Here is a 21,680-nt window from a genome sequence, read left to right on the forward strand (position 1 = left end):
GTCAGAGTAGAGTGACATTCGGTTAACCAATCAGGACAAAAAAAATTTCTGTGTCCTGATTGGTCAATCGAGTGCCACTTTACTCCGGTAGATTTTCGAACGCAATCTGGACGAATTGTCAAAGTGTCGAGAGTATCGATAGATGTCAATACGAAGAGCTGTCAGAATTTGTCACATTATCACGCTCGTTCACTTTAATCGTATACGTATATGACGTCTTAAATCGCGAAACGTGAAACCACGTGCGATAAGCCAACTTCTGCGAATATATTCGTTGAGCAAATACATTCACTAAATACAGATTTGTTCGTTTACGTTTTATCTCGTGATGATTCGGCATAACCTTCGCGCGTATATACGATTCTAATTACTCGAATTAATTAAAGTGTTTCACTATTGTAAGATTTTTTTTCGATTGGATAATACTATCGCAGTACTATGAAGTTACACGATGGAGCTCTCCGAATCACGTAATCTCATTAAGGATTTAGATTTAACCCTTCAACCGCGAATCGCCCCGCGGTGTAAATCTTGGCTTCCCCTCGCCACACAACAGGTGAGTTACAATAATTAAAAATTGACATTGATAAAGATACAACATCTTTTACATAAGACAAACGCTATTGTTTTTTACATGCTGTGTAACTTTTCAGTTACGGCTCAGAAGTTTAATACAAATAATAGGCCATAATCTGAAAGCCAATGTGAATGGAGAAGTATGTTGGTTTTATTACACGTTGCATAAATCAAGCATGTCGTCTCCATTATATACGAGCGAGGCGATTGACAATGCCAATCCAAGATGGTTGAGTCTTGAAGTACCCACTCTGCACGCCACAGGTTATTCAACAGCCAGTGGTGAGCGTTACTGTCTGTTAGTACAATAAATGCTTTGTTTCTTGGTATAAGTATGTGTATATTATTTTTCATTGCATCTTTAATATGTCTCATTGTTAGCTTATATGATTTGCATAAAAAATAAAGAAATAATAAAGAAATAATATTCTTGAACAGAGATTATCTTAAGGATCTGGAGGCGCTCAATGCAAGGTGACAATAAAACTGATGTAACACTCTTCACTTGGGCAATATCTTTCACAGGATTAATGTACATTGGTCCTAAACTTCCAACTAATTTAGAAACCATTCTGAAAGAAAATTCTTTGATATTCCATTTTCAAGGTGGATACTTTACTCCTGCATACTGTTTTGTAACAAATCCGAATTTGAAGCGATATCTTTACATGAATATAAATACATCTGAAGTTAAGAGTAGTTATACTGTAAATAAGCTTAGTAGTTTAAGAAGCAAAATGCAGGCACTAAAACAACAAACAGAATCAGTGCAAGCGCTCAGAGTACGCATTGCTTCGGGTGACGACTTTCATACTCCCAAATATCCACAAACAACTTTGAATAGACTATTGCAACCACGAAGAGTGAACAGGGAAAAGAAAATGGAAATTATGAAAATACGTAAAGAGCTAGAAATGGCTAAATTTAGAGCGAAGTTATTAGAACAAGAAAGAGCGCGAAAAATGGCAGAAGTTCGCGTATTAAATCAATTACATACTAATATTGTAGAAGAAAATCAAGATCACGGTAGATATATGAATAGAAAATATGTCTAATATTATATATCTGGAAAAATATAGAAAAGATAATAAAAAGATTTACTTTTCAGGTTCTGATTTGATGGAAAGATATAGAGAATTGAATAAAGACATGGAAAGACTGAATGAATGGCGGCAAAGTCACATGGATACAAGAGAAACATACCTGCAAATGAGCAGCCAATTAGCGCAAAGGCGACGGCAATTAATCTCAGAATTGAGCTTGATATATTCGATTAAACAAGTATAGTAATTTCTAAATAAATAAATAAAAAATATTAGAATTTATATCGAACGGCTAACATTTTTTTTTTATTTCATAGGATAGTATTGGAAAATTCAGAATAAACGATGTTTATTTGCCTGACAGCGAAGAATTAGAGTTATCGAATGATACACAAGTAGCTGTTGCATTAGGCTTCGTCGCGCACACAACGCAGATGATTGCAAATTTTCTGAATGTACCGACCAGATATCCTATCATTCATTATGGCTCGCGCAGTAAAGTTATAGATCACATTACAGAAAGTTTACCCGATAACGACAGACAGTAAGCATATTTTGAAATTATCTGTATAGTATAATAAAAATTTATATTATATTATATATATCGCTCATATATATTTTTAGATTTCCACTGTTCGCTCGCAGTAAGGACAAGTTGCAATTTCATTATGCTGTATATCTGTTGAATAAAAATATCGCACAACTTCGATGGTATTGTGGCCTTCCTACCACTGATTTAAGAGCGACACTACCAAATCTCGCTACACTGATTAACATAAAACCCAATCAGATGCAGTATGTATTTTATAGTATTATTGAGCACATATTGTCTTATATTTTTTTTTAATTGTTTTTTGCCATATTTTTTAAATGTTATTTCGTGTATAGCTTGGACCATTCGAAACGGACATTTTCTACCTCATCTTTGGACACTGAAGGTGGTAATGGTAAACAAAATCCACCTCTCACACCACCACTACAAAAAATAATTTTTGAGAAATGTCATCGTTCATCTCGGTCGATGAGTCAATTGAAGAATATCAAATCGTCGCTTGGATCCTCTTTGGATCAGGGTCTGGACAAACCTGTGCAATCATCTACCTTGGATAACCAATCAAAGCGTATTTGTAAATCAGAAGAGAGTGCCATTGATAATAAAGCCTTGGTACTAGCTAAAGACAGGTCAAGTAATAGCAGTAATGAGACGTTAAACAGTGCCATTTTGAATAATATCGATAATATAACTCTTAAAGATAAAAATAATTTTGTCGAGATTAGCAATAAGATTATTATTGAGAATAATATTGAAATCATGATACCTACGTCGGTTTCTAAAGCGAGAAATGTCGCGGATAGCTTGGAAAGTTCCGCAAGTGCTCGAGACAGAAGTTCCAATTCTATAAGTAGCTGTGAAATGGCTCTCAGTAGTAGTCAAAATGATGTGGATGATAATTGTAATGATAGTCATGCAAGAAAAGAGCGAACCGACGATAATGTGTTCTCAATTGATGATAGTTTGAGAAATGTCAAAGATGCGGTAGATAGTGTGTTAAGGAACGGTGAACATAAAGAATATAATTCCAAAAACGATGTTTCACAAAATTATGACACAAGTAGTAGTACAATTATGAGCGAGCAAAATAGTATTCAGAACTCGCTTATGGAAACTGCCATTTATAGTAGAGAAGGTTTTGCCAAATCGTGCTTATCTTTGGATAACATGTGTACTTATGAACAATCGGAACAAAAGCAGAGAACAAATTCCATTTGCAGTTATCCAGAAGAATATATAAGAAATGCTGCAATACAACAAAAGCATAGCTTTGATTCAACGTAAGTAGATATAATCTACTTATATTTTGTTGTGTGTGTGTGTGTGTGTGTGTGTGTGTGTGTGTGTGTGTGTGTGTATAAATTAATAATTTTTTATATGTTCATATACATAATGATTTCTTTTAGAGAGGATAGATCGAGTTATCCTCATGTTGAGAAATGGCCTCAGAACAATGTAAAAACCGAACTAATGGTAAACTTTGATCAATGCCTTCTCACATTTTTAATAATGTTAAAGTATTTAAGTCATAGTATCTATTTCATATCTCTAGGTGGACACGAAATCGATTTTAAATACGTCAAAATCAGACTGCTATTCCTACGATGAAGTAAAACCATGTGATATTCAAGCGTCGAGTGAGTATATAGATATCATTAGGCGTAGTTCGGAAAACGTGTGTGCGCGCACTGAAGCTTTAGCTAACAAGAAAACTAGTTTCAAAGTTATGAAACCGCGTCTTTAATATCTTTGCCTACATCACAAAATAGTGCCCTAATAATAATATATATAGGGTATCTGAGTAAGTGACCAAACGAAAAGTGAAGATAGATTGAGTCAAATCGAAAAGAAAAATCCTGTACCATTTTTTTTTATAATACTTAATAAAAAAGTTATTATTAAATAAGATCTATTCAATCAGCCGATCTTTAGCCAGACACACGTCAGTGAGCCGTACGTCTGGTAGTAATGCGCAATTGTAACTCCTTTTTTAGGCGTTATACAAAAAAAGTGGTTTAGGATTTTTAACTCAATTTGACCCAATCTACCTCTACCTTTCACTTGGTCACTTATTTATCAGATACCTTGTATAAGCACCAAAAAGTCGTAAGAAGATACGATTAGTTTATATATCAGTTACATATGGCATTTCTTTCTTACATACATTGTACATAATATAATAACAATTTTATTTAAAGTTGAGTTTTTTGAATTTTTGAATTGGAATTATAAAATGTTATATATATATATATATATATATATATATATATATATATATATAAATATTATCTTTTAATTATTTAAAAAAAACAAAATAAAATGTTTATAATAAATTACTTGTAAACCTTATAATGTGCAAAAATGTGAAAAGGATTACGCGCGCATGTTTTGCGTGTATGACAAATATAGACTAGATTATATATAAAGAAAATGTTATGTTTATTCTACAAATATCTTCTTATATATTATTTTACTATTTTTTTTTCTTTCTCGTTTATGTAAAGAACTCGGAGAAATATTAATGGAAATACGACAAAGTTATTATTGGATATAACAATATTGTATAAAGTTATGGCCAGTAGAAGTAATATAATTTCTCTAAAACTATGTATCTTTTTACATGTGATATAAAATATAAGGACGATATCAACTATATTATTTTATGTATTTGCATTGTTTACACTTGTGTTTTTTAGTGAAATAGTAATTTTAATCAATGTCTGTATAAGTTGAAACTTTTTTAGTTTTGTTAGCAAAATGTAAGTATCGATATTAAGTTGCAACTCTATTACTGTAATATATTACAAACGTTCATTGTTATTATCTCTCTATGAAGGTATTTTTATTAAACTGAGATAATATATAATATACAAGGTTTGTACATATAATAGATATTCTCTAGATTTTTTTACTGTACTTAGCTTATGTAATTGATTAATATATTTAATTTATGTTTATGATACAAATAGTTGAATGCATCAATATAAGTGATTATATTTTTGCCATTGAGAATGGTAAACTTATGTACGAAGACCAATTAAAGTACATAAATCCACATAATTGCTTAGCGAAACGATCATATAATTAATTTGTAATGAAATAAACTAATTAAATAAACTCAAAAAGCAATCTGAGAGAATAGTTTGCAAAACTTCTTGTGAACGATTCTTGTAAAATTCGTTAATAAAACCAATTACCGCGTAATGTGATAAATAAAAAAATTGTATATTCAAAGAGATAAAAGGGGAAAATTTTTGTATCTTATCCGCATGTTTCTAGATTTCCTTCATTTTACAATGAGCAGGTATACGTGTTATTTCTAGAAATGAAATTTTAATTTAACTTCTAAAAAATTTAAAATCTATTTTTTCGTTTTTAAATACATTTTTAAATACATTTCATGAAACATATAGTATCCGTTAGTAATATTTTGCAATAAATTTTTATATTTTTTCAGACACGAATATATGTACATAAAGATTACAGCAAATATAAAATTGCATTTTTCTATTTGTGTTATAAATGCAATATGTTATTGTGCTGATAATGTTTTTTTATTTTTTTATGTACGTTATATATTTCTTTAGATTACCTTTGATAAATCTTCAAGTTTTCTCGCTGGAAGAAGAGGTTTTAAATATTGCTGTTGATTTTTCATATTGCTTAAACCCATTCTACTGATAGTATCTTTGTATTCTGAACAGCCTGCAAATGGCATATCCCAGAAGGAGCAAATTTCTGAAACTGTGATTCATTCAGTTAGAAATAATAAATAACATAAAACAAGGAACTTTTCGCCGCTCGAAATTTTTACATAAATTTTGCTTATGTATACTCATTATATAATATTTTTTATACGTTTAATTATTGTAACTACCTTTTTCTATCGTCTTGGCGGGTTGAGTCGTCGAGCTGTCCATAGCAGAATATCTAAATCTAATCGGATCTCTATAAGCATCTTTTAAATCGATGCTTATCGGCGTAATCGGTGCATCCAGCGCTGCCAATAATGGCCTGTATTCCGTAATGGGCAGACCTAATAAGATGAGATTTTTTTATTAGACTTATTCCAATACAATTTTTGAGTATTAAGCCAATTCACCTCTCTTTTTGTAATCCGTTTTGTAAATGCTCTTCATCGCTTCGTCCATATCGCGAGTATCTAACATCGATGACGTGAGCTGTACCATTTCATGATCGACTTTTACTAGCTCGTCACGAAGCCGACGTTCTTTATTGGCCAACTGCTTGTACCTTTAAAGAAAAATAAAAACCACTTTAAAACGAGAAATATTTTTATATTTGAACTAAGATTATCATAAATATATCTTAATGGAAAAATTGGAATTTACCTTGCTTTTTTATTTTCTAAACTGTGAACGTCACATCTACAATCTTCCGGATCGGGTCTGGGAAGATACAATTGATCCATCGGGGGTGGCGGTGGTCCAAGAGATTTTGCATTGGACCAACTGAAATCTTGTTTCGTTGTGCTAAGAAAAATTTCTGGCGCATTCGACATTTTGCATTAGAGTTCGATTTTGCGGAGATTTCCTTAAGAATTAAATTGCAAGGCCTTTACACCGGGAATTTTTGGAGTGGAAAACAAGATTAGGCGAGACAAGGAAGGGGTAAATCCATGTGAGTAAAGTGTTAGCGGCACTTCGCGAAATATTAAATTTCGATGTTTTTCAGAATAGCCAGATGACGCATTCTTTCATCAACACGATCAAGATCGTTCTGTAGAGTGCATAATGCAATATTGCATTTAATAAATGCAATTATAACGTGGGTAAGGGACAACTCGGCTGTTTTTCGTTCATTTTATACAAAACCGCGTGAATTTCAATTATCTCTCTCGTTGTATGAAATTTAGTTCTTTCAATTTTAATTCCTTTGGATCGGCCAGTTGGGTAATCTCGATCAATTTGATTATTTTAGTGGGTACATATATATTTCTATATAAATAATTACGTATTAAATTTTGATTACAGAATCGAAATACACGATGACAGATATGATCTGAAGTAGTCGATATTTTTTTACAAATAAAATTTGAATGTCAAAATGCAAATTCTTCCCTCTTTTCTACTCTTTTCTACAATTTTAGCTCTCGTTTTATTCCTTTAATAATTATTTTATATATATTTTTTTTTTTTAATACGCAAAATGTTTTTTGTGCATTTGAGAGATAGACGAATTATTAATACTAAACATTTAGCTTTTTACATCGTTTTATTCAGATTAGCAATTAATTGCAATTTTTTTTTTAATCTGATTCACAACGCTGATACTGCAATGGGAAAGTTTGCTTCTTCGCGTGGTGTAATTTAACTCGCATAATAGCTTGACCGATTTTGTTAATGTTGTCTTGGTATTCGGTTCTCCAGGCTGGCAATGGCGCGTGTGGTTTGCTGCTAATCTCGCATCTCTTCCCGCGGTACGATGCATTCTTTCGCTTATAATCATTCCTTGTTTCATTTACCCTCGAAGAAGAGGGATGACAATACGGCGGGCAATCAGTTTCTATCGTTATTTTTATTGGCATACGATATTGCATTTGTTGATCGTCCGTGTGTACAATCGCACGTCCTAGGTCACGTTGTGTCATACGTGCAGTTGCTAAAAAAAATGTGAACTTGTCTACTTCAAGTAAAAAAAAAACCACAATACGCAATATCGATAAACGTGCATAATTGCGTAATATTTTTCAGATATTTTTGTCACGCTCACCGGGATCACTATAATGCGCTTGATACGTCGTTTTGAAACGGTCAGCATCCGTTCGCGCTCTTTTTTCGTCTGAACACATCTCTAACAGTTCTTCTAAATCGGGACATTCTTCCTCGAGCTTTAGAAATTAAATTCGGAATTTAATCGAATTATTTTTTGTAACTATATTCTATATACTTTATATACTATTTTTTTAAATATAATAAATTATATTACACATAAAATTCTGAGAACATATAATTCAGAATATTTACTTTTTTCACGCAAATATTGGACGGCTGATCGAGTTGTATTGCGTGCGGAATGGATCTAGTCATAGGACAAATCTTAGGTTTTGACAATTGTTCCGTCTGACAATGAGCCCGATCGAGACTCGCATCCAGGAGCTCTTTAAGCATTCGTGGTGAATCGGTACAAGCGCAAATAAGGTCTTTGTCAACCAACTTTGTTTTGGTTGGCAGTTCAGTTTGACATATATCTAGCACGTGAGGCCAGGTATAGTCTTTCTGATAAATCGAAACAAAGTGATTTTTCTGATTCATTATTTAATTTCTGGATGATAAACGGAAGGGAATGGTATCAAGGTTTTTCTTAGAGGTCTCCCATCGCTGTTACACACTTTCCTGATCCTTGTTCGGCACCATCGGCAATTAAATCAATTTTTAATATCAATTTTTAAATTAAAATTTAATTAAAAATTAATATAAATATAATTAAAAAATTGCCAATTTTCTCTTACCTGTCAACACGTTACCCACATTTTGCAGCAATAGAGATTATTTCTCTCTAAATGTCCATTATATCAATTTTAAAATGATTATCTGTTTCTTATTAATTGTTGCCATAATTTTTTTAAACGATTATTTTACTATTTACATCTTTGTACTGCAAAATTTTGTGTATCCTCGATCCAAATTTTGCTTGGACAGCTTAACCCTGATCGATCGTCAATTTGTTAAAAAAAATGCTTTTCAAATTTTTGCGTCTTTAATTTACGATAATTAATAAAACATATAAAAAAAAATTTTTTATCGATTATCACGAAAAATATAATCAATAAAAAATATTAAGAAGAAAAATTGTTCGTCAAATTTCGATTCTCCTCAATTCGCTATAATCAATGATAAAACGATTTTGATCGTAACAGTTGGCAAGATAAATAAGCTCCGTTCACAGTAAATATTCGGGAGTATTACTGTTCGCATTCATCCATATTATTACAAACAAAGGTGCAAAGTAGCAATAAAAGATGCATCGCAAACTGGAAATTGTGTTTGGCACGATGCCGGTTCGCAAGAAAACTTATTCATTTTCCAGTCAACCGGTTGTTATAATTAATATAAACCATAGGTGAATCTTAATTATTTTTAGCTTTCAATCTGTCTCCTCTTTCGCATTACGTATTAAAATCTCTGTTTATTTATATTTATAAATGAAAAATCTTTACCGTATTATTCGCGCGGTCAGACAGATTTATATATCAAATATGATAATTACTCCGATAATGGTTGAGCTTGAAAGTCGATTAAAGAACGAGAATCATCCATTTGATCTTCGTCTGTATACGATGTTCTTTCTCATCGGTGTTTGGCATCGGTCCAGAGGCAACAGATAGTTCAATGTAGATCTGACAAGACGACGACGAGCCCGATGCTTTTCGGCAACTGCTGACAAAAGACACATTCGCTTTATTTAGAGATTATATATCGATTAAAAATTCGCAACAGTTCCACTTCCGGAATCGCCTTGGAATTTACCTTGTTTGTCTCGTTCCATTTTTCCATTAGCACTCGACAAAGAGATTCATTTTTACCCTTTTCTTAAACTTTTGCTAATGAGATTTACAAGCAATCTTGTGTCTAGTTAATAACAAAATAAATTAGCTAATTAGCTTTGCACGAGTTCTATTCATCTTATCTGTTGTTGTATTTTTCAAATTCCATTTTTTATTATTTCTAGCAAAAGATATTAAATACCCTTTTTTTTCTCAACAGCTAATAATATATATGAGCTGTGAACACATGAAAGATTGAGTCATCTATATATCATTTTTTATGGTAAAACATAATTTAGTTTTATTTGTCTGAGTCATGTAAAGTGACATTGTAAAAAAAATGACGTCGTGGTTTTCATTTTATCTTTATGATACTGATTATGTTCGTAAATGTAAAACAAAAAATGTAGAGAATAAGATAGAAGGTTGATATAGTTTAATGAATACCCTAGTCGAATTTGCAGTTCTTCTATTTTAACATTGTTTCAATTTTATAAAGTGCCCGAATATTTATCTTGTTATCATCGTAAAATTCAAATCGTCTTCTCGTCATTTTATTATAATTTTTAGATCTAGAGATTCATTTCTAAACTCGCTTGATTTTCTCTCTCTCTTTCCTCCGACTTAAAATTATCTTTTCTTTCTAAATTAAATTTTTAATCGGCTAATCAATGTCTCGACAATGAGCGGACATTTCTGTTGACGCCACGCTTTGATCCTATCCCGCGAGATAGCAAAATGAAAGAAGCAATTTTTAAAACGCATCTAAATCCGAACAGAGTTTCCACCATAAGGTGTCTATTTCGTTTTGGACGGTGTTTCGGATGAAACTAATAGTCGCACATGGTAGCAGTAATAGTAATAGTAGTAATAACGAAATATTAAGAGCACTATACTTGCGAAAAGAGAGAAGGACACGAAAGGGGTGGTCCGATTTAACTGGTATAAATCATCTCCGTCTCGCGCCTTCTCTCGTCAACTGGCACACGTTTTCGAAGGAAGGAAAGCTCGGAAACGGGCTGTACCCGATGGTCGCTCTAAAGATATCGCTGCGTCCACGCCGCCAGGAATAGAACCGTGACGTCGTCGCTCAACGTCGACGAAAGAAGTACGACGAAGTCGTCGTCGTGCACACGCACAGCTGGCCTAATAGGATTTATCTACGCGAAGCGCGATAGATCGGCCCTTTGCAACGCATCTCGTCGGCAACTCTATCGTGCTTATTTTTCCTTTTGCACAGATTACAGGAAGCTCGATTCTTCGTAACCGATGTAAAATCATGGAGCCTACAAAGATAGAATGAGATAAATATTTCTCGATTAAATTTTTTTTTTTTTTAAACAATATTTTATTTGCGCGAGAGATAAAACTGTTTTTATTCTGAAAAAAAATCTATCTTAAATTGCTTGAATTATTGTTTTTCTTGCGTATTTATCGTCGTGTTTCTGGTTTTGAGATAGCCTGTCTAAATCTAGCTTTAATGTTAGACGAATGATCGATAGACATAATATACAAAGAACATGAATATGAATTTTCTACATTCATCTCGTTCTAATCTATCTGCCAGGCTAGAACAAAAAGATATTGAGGCTTTCGATCTATTGTCGAGGATGTCTAAGAATGGAATCTTCTGGATGCAGAAATATTTTGCGGCATTGCCTATCGCGAGATAAAGGAACGATCAATTCAACAAAGAAAGGAAAGGAAAGCGCGTGAGAGATTTACGACGCGTTGTGTCTGCCCTTTTCCCGCTTTGGTCCAAAAGATTCGCGCGAGGAGACGAGAGGAATTGGAGAAAAGTCAACGTCGCATGTTAAAAATCACCGACACACGTGCTCTTGCGCCGTAAATCTCGGCGCGGAACAAATTATTGTTTCGAGCGAGTTAGCGCGAGATAGTGATCAACTCTGACCAGAAGCCGTTAACGTGATTTATAAGTCACGTTCCTGAGCGTTTCGTCTCTTTTTTCCTCGGTCAACCGCGAGATTCTCGCTTCTCAGAGAGATGAGAAGAGAACGCGAAAAGAGAGGAAGAGGAAAAATCGTTGACAAAGAAGAGCCGAGCTGTATACAGAGCGTGTATCGCGGACAAGTTAATGGGCCGAATTTAACGGCGCGTTGTATTAGTCGGAGACGAAGTCGTTATTATCTTGAGACATCGTCTAAAACTTCAGCTTTTGAGAAAAAATATTCTTTGCATCCCTGTAGATTTTCCGTAGTTGATGAGCTTTTATAACTACAGAGGTTTATCTGTCCCATAATCATCGTCGTTTCTTTCAATAAACACTTCGCCCAATTTATTTACGTTCTTTAGTTGAAGAGTTAGAGTTTAAGCCAGCTATATCTACTTGAGACTTCATTTCAATTTTGTAAATAATCGACTTGCTGAATTGCTGTTTTAAACGCTTTACTTATCTTCACACATGTTTAATCCTGCAATTAAAATTTTCTCGATACAAAGTCTACTTTAAAAGAAAAAGTGCAATAAAATCAAAGGAAAATTTTATTTTAAACTATCATTAACTGTGCAACATCGAAAGAAACAATCTTTTTTACTTTTGTCTGAAGTATCCTTGATTACCGGTATCATTTCGCGGAAATTTCAAGATATTTTATACAAAATTCAAATTATATATCCATTTTCTTTCGTTAAACGGCGGACATTGTAATTCAGCGTAAGATGTGTTTTAAAAAGGGAACCAAAGTGCATCGTAGCACTTTCAGCCCGACACATTATGGTGACGTTTACACACGTGGTGATTTTACGTCGACACGTGCGCGTGCATGCGCAGGTGTCCTATCCCATCGAATTTACGCCGCATTTATTTGCATTCTCGACTCAGCGTCCAATTAAACGTTTGATATAAGTCTGCCGCGTGCAACGGACAATGTCGGCAAAAATAATTCGCGAGGGTGGAGAGAGCAAAAGAGAAAGAGAGAGAGAGAGAGAGAGAGAGAGAGAGAGAGAGAGAGAAAAGGACCTCGAACAATTCGTGGAATGGCGAGAAAATTCATTCGCGTACAAAGTATAAAATTATCGTGGCGTAAAGTGTAAAGTAAAGCACGATCATAGGCAGAGAGAGAGCTCTTTCTGTTGTACGTCAGTCGAAAAGCCCTTGCTCGCGACGATACATAAGTCCTGGAGATTCAAGTTTCCCTCGTCGTCGGCGAGATTAATAAGCTCGCATCGAGAAGATCTCTCGTTGCACAGAGATAAACCCTTCCCCTCTCTTATTCTCTTCCGCGAAAAATTATGGTTTGGTAAATATATGACGAGGAAAATGTAAAGAAGCCCTTATTACTGATTATGTATTATAAGGGATTTACTTAATTCGAGATAAATAGATAGAGAGGGCTCTCGAAGGTGGGAATTCCTCAGACACGCGTCGCGTAAAATTGAGAATTGCCGTCGTAAAGTTTCCGTGTCGCACTTAAAATGTCTCCGCTTGACACAAAATGTCAACTCGACGTTGTCATCCCTATAATCTCTCTCTATTAGATTAATAAATTTATACATGAGTTTAAATTGTCACAATATAAGATTAACTTTGTTAATAGAGAATATGTATATTTTATTTTTTTCCATGATAATATAAAACTTATATGTTGTATATTTATAAAATACTTATTAAATATCCTTTAATCCTTTAATTATTATAATTATAAATAAAAGTAATCGTTTTTATTGAGGAATTAAAGATTCCTTTTTGTTTTGATATTTTTTTTTACTAATATAGGAACTCTAAATTATCCCAAACTGCAGTTCACGTTAAGGAGAGTGTCTTAATAAAGTGTTAGTTTCTGCGCGCTATAAAGTGATGATTTTTAAATACAAGTGCGAGAGACGTTTCTTCTGAGAATATGAGACGCGCTAGACATGTCTAAATTCTACTTGTCTTGTGCAATTTTCGTTATTTATCGGCGGAATAAAAAAGTGGACATTCTTTTCCTCGCGCTACAAGAACATTTGGAGAATCCGAGACATGTCAGTAAAATGAAGTATCGCGTTCTTTGACTTTTTCAAAGAAGAGATAAACGAACTTTGCGTCTGTTCGTGAAAGCTCATGGAATTTTCTGGAGCTTCGACGAAACGGCAGAAAAACGGCATTGTGACAACGATGTTAAAGCTCGTGTCAACATATTCTCGGGAATTGTCTGACACGCTTTGTCTACTAACAGAGCTTCCGCGAAAGAATCTAAATTAAAGTTTACTTTTCGTGTGTATACGCTAGTCGGGAAAATTAAAACAAGGAAACTGCGAGAGAGTTTGCAAGAAAATTCAATCAACTATTAAAGAGACAGAGAGAGAAAGAGAGAGATGTAAAAAGCCAGAAACATAAATCTATCTAGGTAGCACATCTATCTAACAAATATTTAGAAAATAAGAAAAATTAAAGATTATTTAAAGAATTCGGAATACTTTCAAGGCAGTTTACTTTATTCGGAAAATATTCTCAGAATCATACAGTTTCTAACTGACAGTTAGATTATCTGAATGTGAAGATATATTCATTTCCTTTTCCAAATTAATAAAATCACTACATTAATATTTTTGAGTGATGATCGCACGTGAAGGTTGTTGTGTCTCACAAATACTGCCAAGAAATCTAGTGCCAGTTTGTGTACTGGTTTAAATGTGATGTGAAAAAAAAATTGTTCCATCCAACAATAACGCACTGCAATAACCAAATAATATACACACACAACATCTTGTAAAAATGTTATCACTCAATATGCTTCAATATCACTTATATAGATTAAATATACATTTTTTAAGATATACATTTAACGCTCAATTTTATGTTTTAGAAAAATACCAGTAAATCTTTTGCAGTAGCCGCGATAATTTTGTAGCTATTAATTGCGTGGATGCAGATTCTAAAAATAAGCAAACATAGTAAACGTTTGCTTACTTTTAAATGTTCATAAATCTGATTCTAATTCGTCGTTCGCGTTATCCACAGCCTGGCACGTATTATGGATAATCAAGAAAAACATTCCCGTATTATAGAGACAACCTGCCGATAGATCGGATGTCATTTAAATGAACATCATCACGTTGCGAAATAACAGACCTAGAAAACTACTCTCTTTCGATTTTCCAATAATTATATGATATTCTGATGTTCTCTGTGTTCTCATTCGGCAAAGTTCTTGCACGTCCTCATTTTACGGTTTATAGAATTTCTGCAAATTCCATTTATATTTCGCATTATTCAAAGAATGCTCAACAATGCGGTCGAAAATGCATAAAGCGGATGTATGTATGTATCTTTATCTGTCAAGTTTTAATTGCCTAATGTGCATTTTCTTGATTGGTTTTCTAATGTGCAACATTTTTTAATGCATTTTCTAATATGTAAAATTATTTGTTGACTTTTATTAGCCTTTATTTAAAAAAAAAATCTTTAAACCTTTATCAATGACTTTTATTTTTTAATCTTAAACTATTATCAATAATTTTTATTAGCCTCCATTTCAAAGAATAATCTTTAAATCTCTAAAAATTCGTAAAGTTGCTCAGCAAATATTGGAGAATAATTTCTCTAAGAAAGAGTAATTTTTCTAAAGAATATTATCTCTGTCTGTTCTGATAACAATGTGTTTTATATTATATTGTTGTGTATCGATACTCGTCGGTCTATTATTTATTAGAAAACATTGCGTTAAATAATTATAGCAGCAAGTTCATGCTGACGATATTTAAAGTAGATGGAATGTTAATCGCGTTTCTATATCTTTTTGTATATGTTTGCTGCTATAATTGTTTAAATATAAAATACACACTCAAGAATTTAAGCTACCGGTGTTTCATCGGTACATTATCTCTATTCTCAAGCGCAGCATCCATGCGATTCGAATCGAGGACTAATTGTTTTCGCAAATTTGCACATCACCAAAGAGAGAAAGAGAAAGAAAGAAAGAAAAAAAAGATTTATCCAGATTTCGATACGTTCACCAACAACGTGGCCATAAGAGCCATTACACTGTATCGTCGTGTCGCTACAGGACGGACAGCGTCGTTGCGAGTTGGAAGGACAGTGGTTTTAAAATAAGCACCGAGAGTCCGAGAGCTCTGCCAATGCCTATCGGTCCAAGCGCTCTTTCTCCTTCTCTCTCTTACTCTGTTTCTCTGACTCACTCTTCTTCTTCAGCGGTGGTAGTTGATCGTGCATCGCGCCCGCAGCAGCCGCCGCGTCGTTCGAAGCCAGTCGCGAGAAGCGAGCGCGTCGTTTCGTAGCCGTTGAGTGTCAACCCGGGTGGTTGTGATTGTCGACACCGAGGGTAATTAGACAGATCGGAGAAAAGACCTCTCGGGAAGATCGCGGTCATCCAGAAAGACGCGTGCCGCGTAATTTATCTTATTGTTGTGATCGTCTCTTCGGCAAATTCCCAGACATCAATCACATGTCGTTGTGCATAGAAGCTGTAACGGTTCAGGATAAATCAATTCGCGATGCCGTCGAGTGATACTCTTTCCAGGAAATGCCAAGATGTTCCTCCTGTCAATACAAACTTGAGATCCTTGGGATTGGCGCTATAGATATTGTATCGCCAAACATTTACGTTGATCACGTGGCTCTCATGTCCGACGACGGGATATGGTAAATTGATTTGCGACGTATATTCCTGTGAAAACGCCACGATATCGGGTTACCTAATATGTCAATAATCAGACAATAATTGATTTTTGACGTTGACAGACGCCAATTTTTTTAAAAAGTTCAAAATTAGTTTGCAATTATTTAAAATTTTTTCTCAATAAATAAAAAACAAATATCTCATTAATGTCGAATTTAGTTAATTAAACTTCAGTCGATTAAAAGCTAATTAATTACATTAATTGCATTTTTCGGAGATTCTCACGTGGTACATTCAGCTTAACAACAGTTTTTTAACCGTTTCATTTTTATGAACGAGTAGATAATATTGTCTAAAAGTAGTAAATCTCTTCTCTCTCTCTCGATATTGATTAAGTTCTGATTAATCTCAGAACATTTCGTAGCGGGTGCTCGCGCTATATTATTCTATTCTTCGCCTCGTATGCTTTACGATCCACGTCAAGTCGTGCCTCGTTCACTCCCTCGCTTCGTTTCTTCGTTAGCTTCGCGGCACGGGCGAGTATCGGGCGATAAGAAACGCGATAAAAAAACTCGCGGATCGTGTCGGAATCGGCGTTTCTCTTCCTCGGAAGCGAGTATGCACGCTTTGTGACTCATGTCAGCCTAGATCGCAGAAGATCAGAGTGATTCATCTGCACAGAGTGGATGACGAGATACGTGGTAGCGGTGGCGGTGGCGGTGAGGTGAATGCTCCGGCGGTGAGTGAGAATCCGCGCAAAGTCGGAAGTGGTTCAAGTCGACGTTCGGTCAGACGGCGCCCCATTCCCCTCACCGACGGCAGTGTCACTCGCCGATTAGAAGGGATAGCCCGTCTCGATAGAGAAAGGAAGAGATCCTAATCCGACTCGCAGATGCCAGGTGTCAATTACGCGCAGTCGGAACCGCGATATTCCGCGTCCAACTGGTACACCGACATCGATACGGCACTCATGGGAATTCAAAGCACCGCGCAGTTTGTCGACAAGTACCACCACATTATTGGTAAGAGACTTACGCTGTGATCAAGTTTACATTCGGCTGGGTGGAGCGCGAAGGGGGATTTATCTCGACGCGAGAAACTCTTCTTGATGAAATGCTCTCGTATGTTAAAGCGCGCGTCGAACGGTACAAGTTTATTAGACGTTAGTTGAATACTCTGCGGGAAGCGAAATGCACGCTCAAACTTGAAAGAGGAATTCGGTAATGGATTGTTGCTCTTGTTCCGAAAACGAGTGAGAAAGAGAGAGAGAGAGAGAGAGAAAGACTCCTCGTAAATTTGCCAACTCTCCTGTCTTTGACACCTTTGTTGAGTGGAAGTACGCGGAGCAAAGCCGATCGTATCTCGTGTGTGCAGCGATGAGCATTCCGCGTGACATTGATTTTCCTCAACGAGACGCGATCGTAAAGTATCAAATTTACGACAATGTTTAGGCATTTCGAGACACGTGTATTACATTGCGCGAGATCTGTAACGTGCGATTGTCGAGCAATAAAATAAGTTTTCGATTTGAGTCTGCAATGAATAAAATTTACAATTCGATTAGATTTTTGCATTTCGATCATATGTCGAATCTTGCTTTGGTATAATCCCTTCGCGCTCCTACCTCGCTTCGATAAGATATCAAAAGTTCAAAGCAGTAATAAGACTTAATTTTACGAAGTATTTCCAAAAAATAATATAAAAATAGCAAAATTTGTAAAAAATAATATATATATTAAAAAATTATATATATATATATATAACTTATATCACTGTATAGAGTGTTGAGACGAAATTCACTATGATTTCAAAGTTCTCTACATAATATTATTTCGAAAATAAAATTGTCACTTATGCTTTGAATTTTATTTACATAATTTTATATATATACACGCGTGTGTTAGTTACTTTTTTTCGACATGTCAATGCAATATTGTATTTCACATAGTATTTCCTTAATACTAATTGCAATTCTATAATAGTAAGTATGATCTTACAATAATTTATCGATCATATTATATTGTCTTAATTAGCGGCTAAGTATATTTGGAATCGTGCTAACATGTGCTTTTGCGTGTAAATCCCTTTTTCTCTCCATCCTGTTTATTCTGTGATTTAAAAATCGCACGAAGAGAACAACGAAAAATGACCACCTTTGACAAGTGACCAATGACATTTTTTTTCTCCTAAATAATAATCTCGATGACATGTTTTGCAAGGGCTAGATATATCGACGAGTCATCCTTTCTGCCAACATTTTTTTCAGATAAGATTGATTAAGCGATATTTACACACTGATCTAGAGCAGTGCAATGTACTATACAATACAATGAAAACACTATGATATTAATATACCGATCATGTTATAATTGAAGGTCCAGATGTGAAAATTGTTGCTCACAGTTTGTTCTGTATTAAACAAATATTCTGCAAACAAGATGGTGCAAAATACGAAAAACATGCAACAAATATTATTTCGTACAAAAGAGTAACGACTAGAATTATAAATATTAAAGTGTAATAAATTACTGTTGAGAATTCATTATTTCTCGAAAAAAAATACAAATGTGCTTTTGATTTTATAAATGTAAATAGTAAAGAAATATAAAAGCCAAGGACATAAATCTTATGTAAATTAGTGCCCTATATCAAGTCTCTTTAAATAAATTGCACGACTGATTATGAATTGATACACATAATTTAATTGATTTATTAAGCGCTACGATTTATTCATCCAGTCCTTCGATTACTCGACTATATTGTATATATATGTACGCGCTGTTATGTATTATGAGTCCATTTGTCAATAAAAACACATACGTACGTCATTGGCAGTGTGCTGCTTAAATTTAGATTATTATTTGCACATCGCTGTGCGTGGTGAACGAAACAACCGATGCGCGAGAAACAGAAAAAGAGATCACGTAAGCCATCCCGAGACAAATCTATTCTGCTCTGGATCCGTTCCGGAACCGTTTCTGTAACGAAACATGATCGACAGTCGGACGGATCGGTGATAGGATGGGATCGCGTGTATATATTTAAAGATCATTCTCGCGTCAGGGATTTCCTCAATTCGTCTTGGATATGTGTGTGTGTGTGTGTGTGTGTGTGATGTTAGGCAGACTGACACGTTGATAATCCATCGACCGTTTATTATACGGTCAATTGACGAGTTTCCTGGTTCTCCGCTCCAAGTGCGAAAATCTGTCAAGGATCGTTGTTGCCGAAAAATGAACGCATAAATCGCGATTGTGAAGACCAATGTTAAAACGCATACTCTTTGTTGGAGATTTAACTTTGAACTTTTTAGTATATTCGCAGCCACACGATAGAGCTTGTCTGATCTTAGACAAAAATATTGAGAAGAAAAGATCATAAAATTTTATTACTTCGTGGGATATCATTTGAAACTTTATTATCGGTCGTTTATATTTGTTTGTATTTTTATACAAAAGGATCAAAATGAAATCATACAGAATGATTCAAAATTATGTATGTTTCTTATAATTTTTTAATATGTATACATAATTGTGTAGCAGTAATAAATATTTTATTTTGCAAGGTAATTATTTATATTAAAACACTTACATTTAGATTGCAATTTTATTTTCAACGGGCTATTTGTTTGACTTCCTTTAATTTCATTTACATTAAATCGTTTTCATTTATATAGAAAGTTAATCAACAGTGAATTATGCTTTTAAAAGCGTGATTTGCGTTTAAAGAATCTTAACGCGGATAAGATAAAAGTGTTGAGATTACATTGTACATATGACCGATCGAATGTATACATGTTTTGCATCGGAAAACCCCTATTTCGAGTTAATAGATTGCCTGTCGAAACGGCTTATGCATTCACTAGGATCATTTTCATGGATTTCTGCCAGCTAACGTGATTCACATGATTGTGTTGGCGTGTTCGTGTGAGTCGTATGCATCCTCCCGTGAAACCAACGATATTTGCATAGCCGGCAAACTTGTGCTATACGTTGGGGAAAATTTCCGAAACTGTCACTTCCTCATGCGCGACGCGCGGCATCTATCATAAAATATATTGCCGGAAAATCAATTTATCACATCTACTGATTTATATCAATTATTTACATATCGAATTTACATATCGTTATTTACCGCAAATAGTTTCTGCTTTTATTGTTTATCGATCTGCTTCTCCGAAGATTAATAAAATTATTTATTTTATATAAAAATTTTTAATTAAATAAAAATAACTGAACTATTGCTTGCTTATTATTTCGTTTCTGAGCGTATTGAAAGAGAGAAATTTTATTGCAACGCGTCAACTTTTAACTGATGTGGGTAAACATTTATAATATCTATTTTGCTGTTAAACCTAGGCAAAAGCTATTTCACTTTTACATTACGTCGCGCGTAGCTAATTTTAACATTTATTTTCTCAAAATGAGACCGGATATCATAAATATAAAAGCTTAAAATAGTTTACGCTAAATTAGCTATAAAACTTAAAAAAAAAAAATTACTGAACATAGTAACTGCGGTTTTGTATATTATGAATAAAAAATATAAAACTTTTGCAATCTCCATGATTTGCAAACGATTTTGTTACATCTTTCATCTTCGGTCTTTCATCTCTGGTGTAGAGTAACACACAAAATAAACGTATCTCTCGCTAAAAATATTATAGCGGATTTTTTTCTTTTTTGCCGATTATTCTTTGCGTAAAAATATCAATCGTTAGCTGAAAATATAGCTTATCAATTCTCTGACAGAGCTCTTTGATTGCATTCAATCAATATACATATTCATTTGCTTGAAAACACATGTATATACGTACCATTTTCAATAATCTCATTGTTATCATTAAGTTGTATAAAGTTTTGATAATGGAAACAGTTATCGCATTTAATTCCAAAATCTTGTTTAGCTTCGGTTTCACTTTTACTATCAACAATACTACGTGCGTAACAATACTACGTAGCTCGTGTGATGTTTGAATCCCGTCGTCTTCTCGTACGGAGAGCTCCGCCGCCTGGCAAAGATTCCACCATATAATCCATAAATAAGCCCTATCCGCGCCGTGTGTATGCAGATCGTTACAGGTAGCTGTTGCATTCGGATAGAACTAACGCGCGCGGCCAGACGGTACACTCCCGACGAAAGGCCAAAGGCCTTGGAGGGAGGATCTCTTATTAGATCTTGGAACGAAACGAGATCCAAAAAAAAGAATGCATACGCGCGCATCTATATGCTTCGTTTGTTGATCGCGAGAATTTTTGATATATTTGCATTACTCCATTAGATTAGAGAATCCATAGAATAAAAAAGAGAACGAATGTTTTGCATTTCTGTCAAGACGTTAAAAAGAGGAGATGGATCATATTTTAAAATACAATATTCTTCAAATTCAAGGATATATATGTTTTCGTTTTCTTTTCTAT

At 34.3% G+C, this 21,680-nt stretch overlaps 3 protein-coding genes across 9 annotated transcripts; 1 reads left to right on the plus strand and 2 right to left on the minus strand.

The window, feature by feature from the left end:
• The first annotated feature begins 138 nt into the window (after positions 1-138).
• On the plus strand, positions 139-4,012 carry LOC126858553 (UV radiation resistance-associated protein). Of its 2 annotated transcripts, XM_050608959.1 has the most exons (9): positions 139-556; positions 654-858; positions 1,015-1,602; positions 1,685-1,857; positions 1,937-2,163; positions 2,244-2,414; positions 2,508-3,452; positions 3,579-3,645; positions 3,725-4,012. In XM_050608959.1, exons 1-9 carry the CDS (start codon positions 452-454, stop codon positions 3,914-3,916), a joined length of 2,673 nt encoding a protein of 890 aa, XP_050464916.1. In that variant the 5' UTR covers positions 139-451; the 3' UTR covers positions 3,917-4,012. The 2 variants fall into 2 exon arrangements, with proteins under 2 accessions (XP_050464916.1, XP_050464917.1); XM_050608960.1 differs by lacking the exon at positions 139-556 and having other exon boundaries at positions 758-874.
• A 523-nt stretch (positions 4,013-4,535) lies between these two features.
• LOC126858556 (uncharacterized) lies at positions 4,536-6,975 on the minus strand. 2 transcript variants are annotated; one of them, XM_050608968.1, is made up of 5 exons: positions 6,525-6,975; positions 6,275-6,426; positions 6,050-6,208; positions 5,765-5,916; positions 4,536-5,491 (listed from the first exon to the last, which is right to left on the minus strand). In XM_050608968.1, exons 1-5 carry the CDS (start codon positions 6,692-6,694, stop codon positions 5,486-5,488), a joined length of 639 nt encoding a protein of 212 aa, XP_050464925.1. In that variant the 5' UTR covers positions 6,695-6,975; the 3' UTR covers positions 4,536-5,485. The 2 variants fall into 2 exon arrangements, with proteins under 2 accessions (XP_050464925.1, XP_050464923.1); XM_050608966.1 differs by having other exon boundaries at positions 4,536-5,916.
• Positions 6,976-7,394: 419 nt separating this feature from the next.
• Positions 7,395-10,780, minus strand: LOC126858554 (uncharacterized). 5 transcript variants are annotated; one of them, XM_050608961.1, is made up of 7 exons: positions 10,576-10,780; positions 9,663-9,764; positions 9,353-9,569; positions 8,645-8,841; positions 8,160-8,534; positions 7,906-8,023; positions 7,395-7,794 (listed from the first exon to the last, which is right to left on the minus strand). In XM_050608961.1, exons 5-7 carry the CDS (start codon positions 8,445-8,447, stop codon positions 7,442-7,444), a joined length of 759 nt encoding a protein of 252 aa, XP_050464918.1. In that variant the 5' UTR covers positions 8,448-8,534; positions 8,645-8,841; positions 9,353-9,569; positions 9,663-9,764; positions 10,576-10,780; the 3' UTR covers positions 7,395-7,441. The 5 variants fall into 5 exon arrangements, with proteins under 5 accessions (XP_050464918.1, XP_050464920.1, XP_050464921.1 ...); XM_050608963.1 differs by having other exon boundaries at positions 9,663-9,916; XM_050608964.1 differs by having other exon boundaries at positions 9,353-9,572; positions 9,882-10,780.
• Positions 10,781-21,680: the final 10,900 nt, after the last annotated feature.

This window comes from Cataglyphis hispanica, chromosome 25, assembly GCF_021464435.1.
Source record: "Cataglyphis hispanica isolate Lineage 1 chromosome 25, ULB_Chis1_1.0, whole genome shotgun sequence".
Taxonomy (NCBI): domain Eukaryota; kingdom Metazoa; phylum Arthropoda; class Insecta; order Hymenoptera; family Formicidae; genus Cataglyphis; species Cataglyphis hispanica.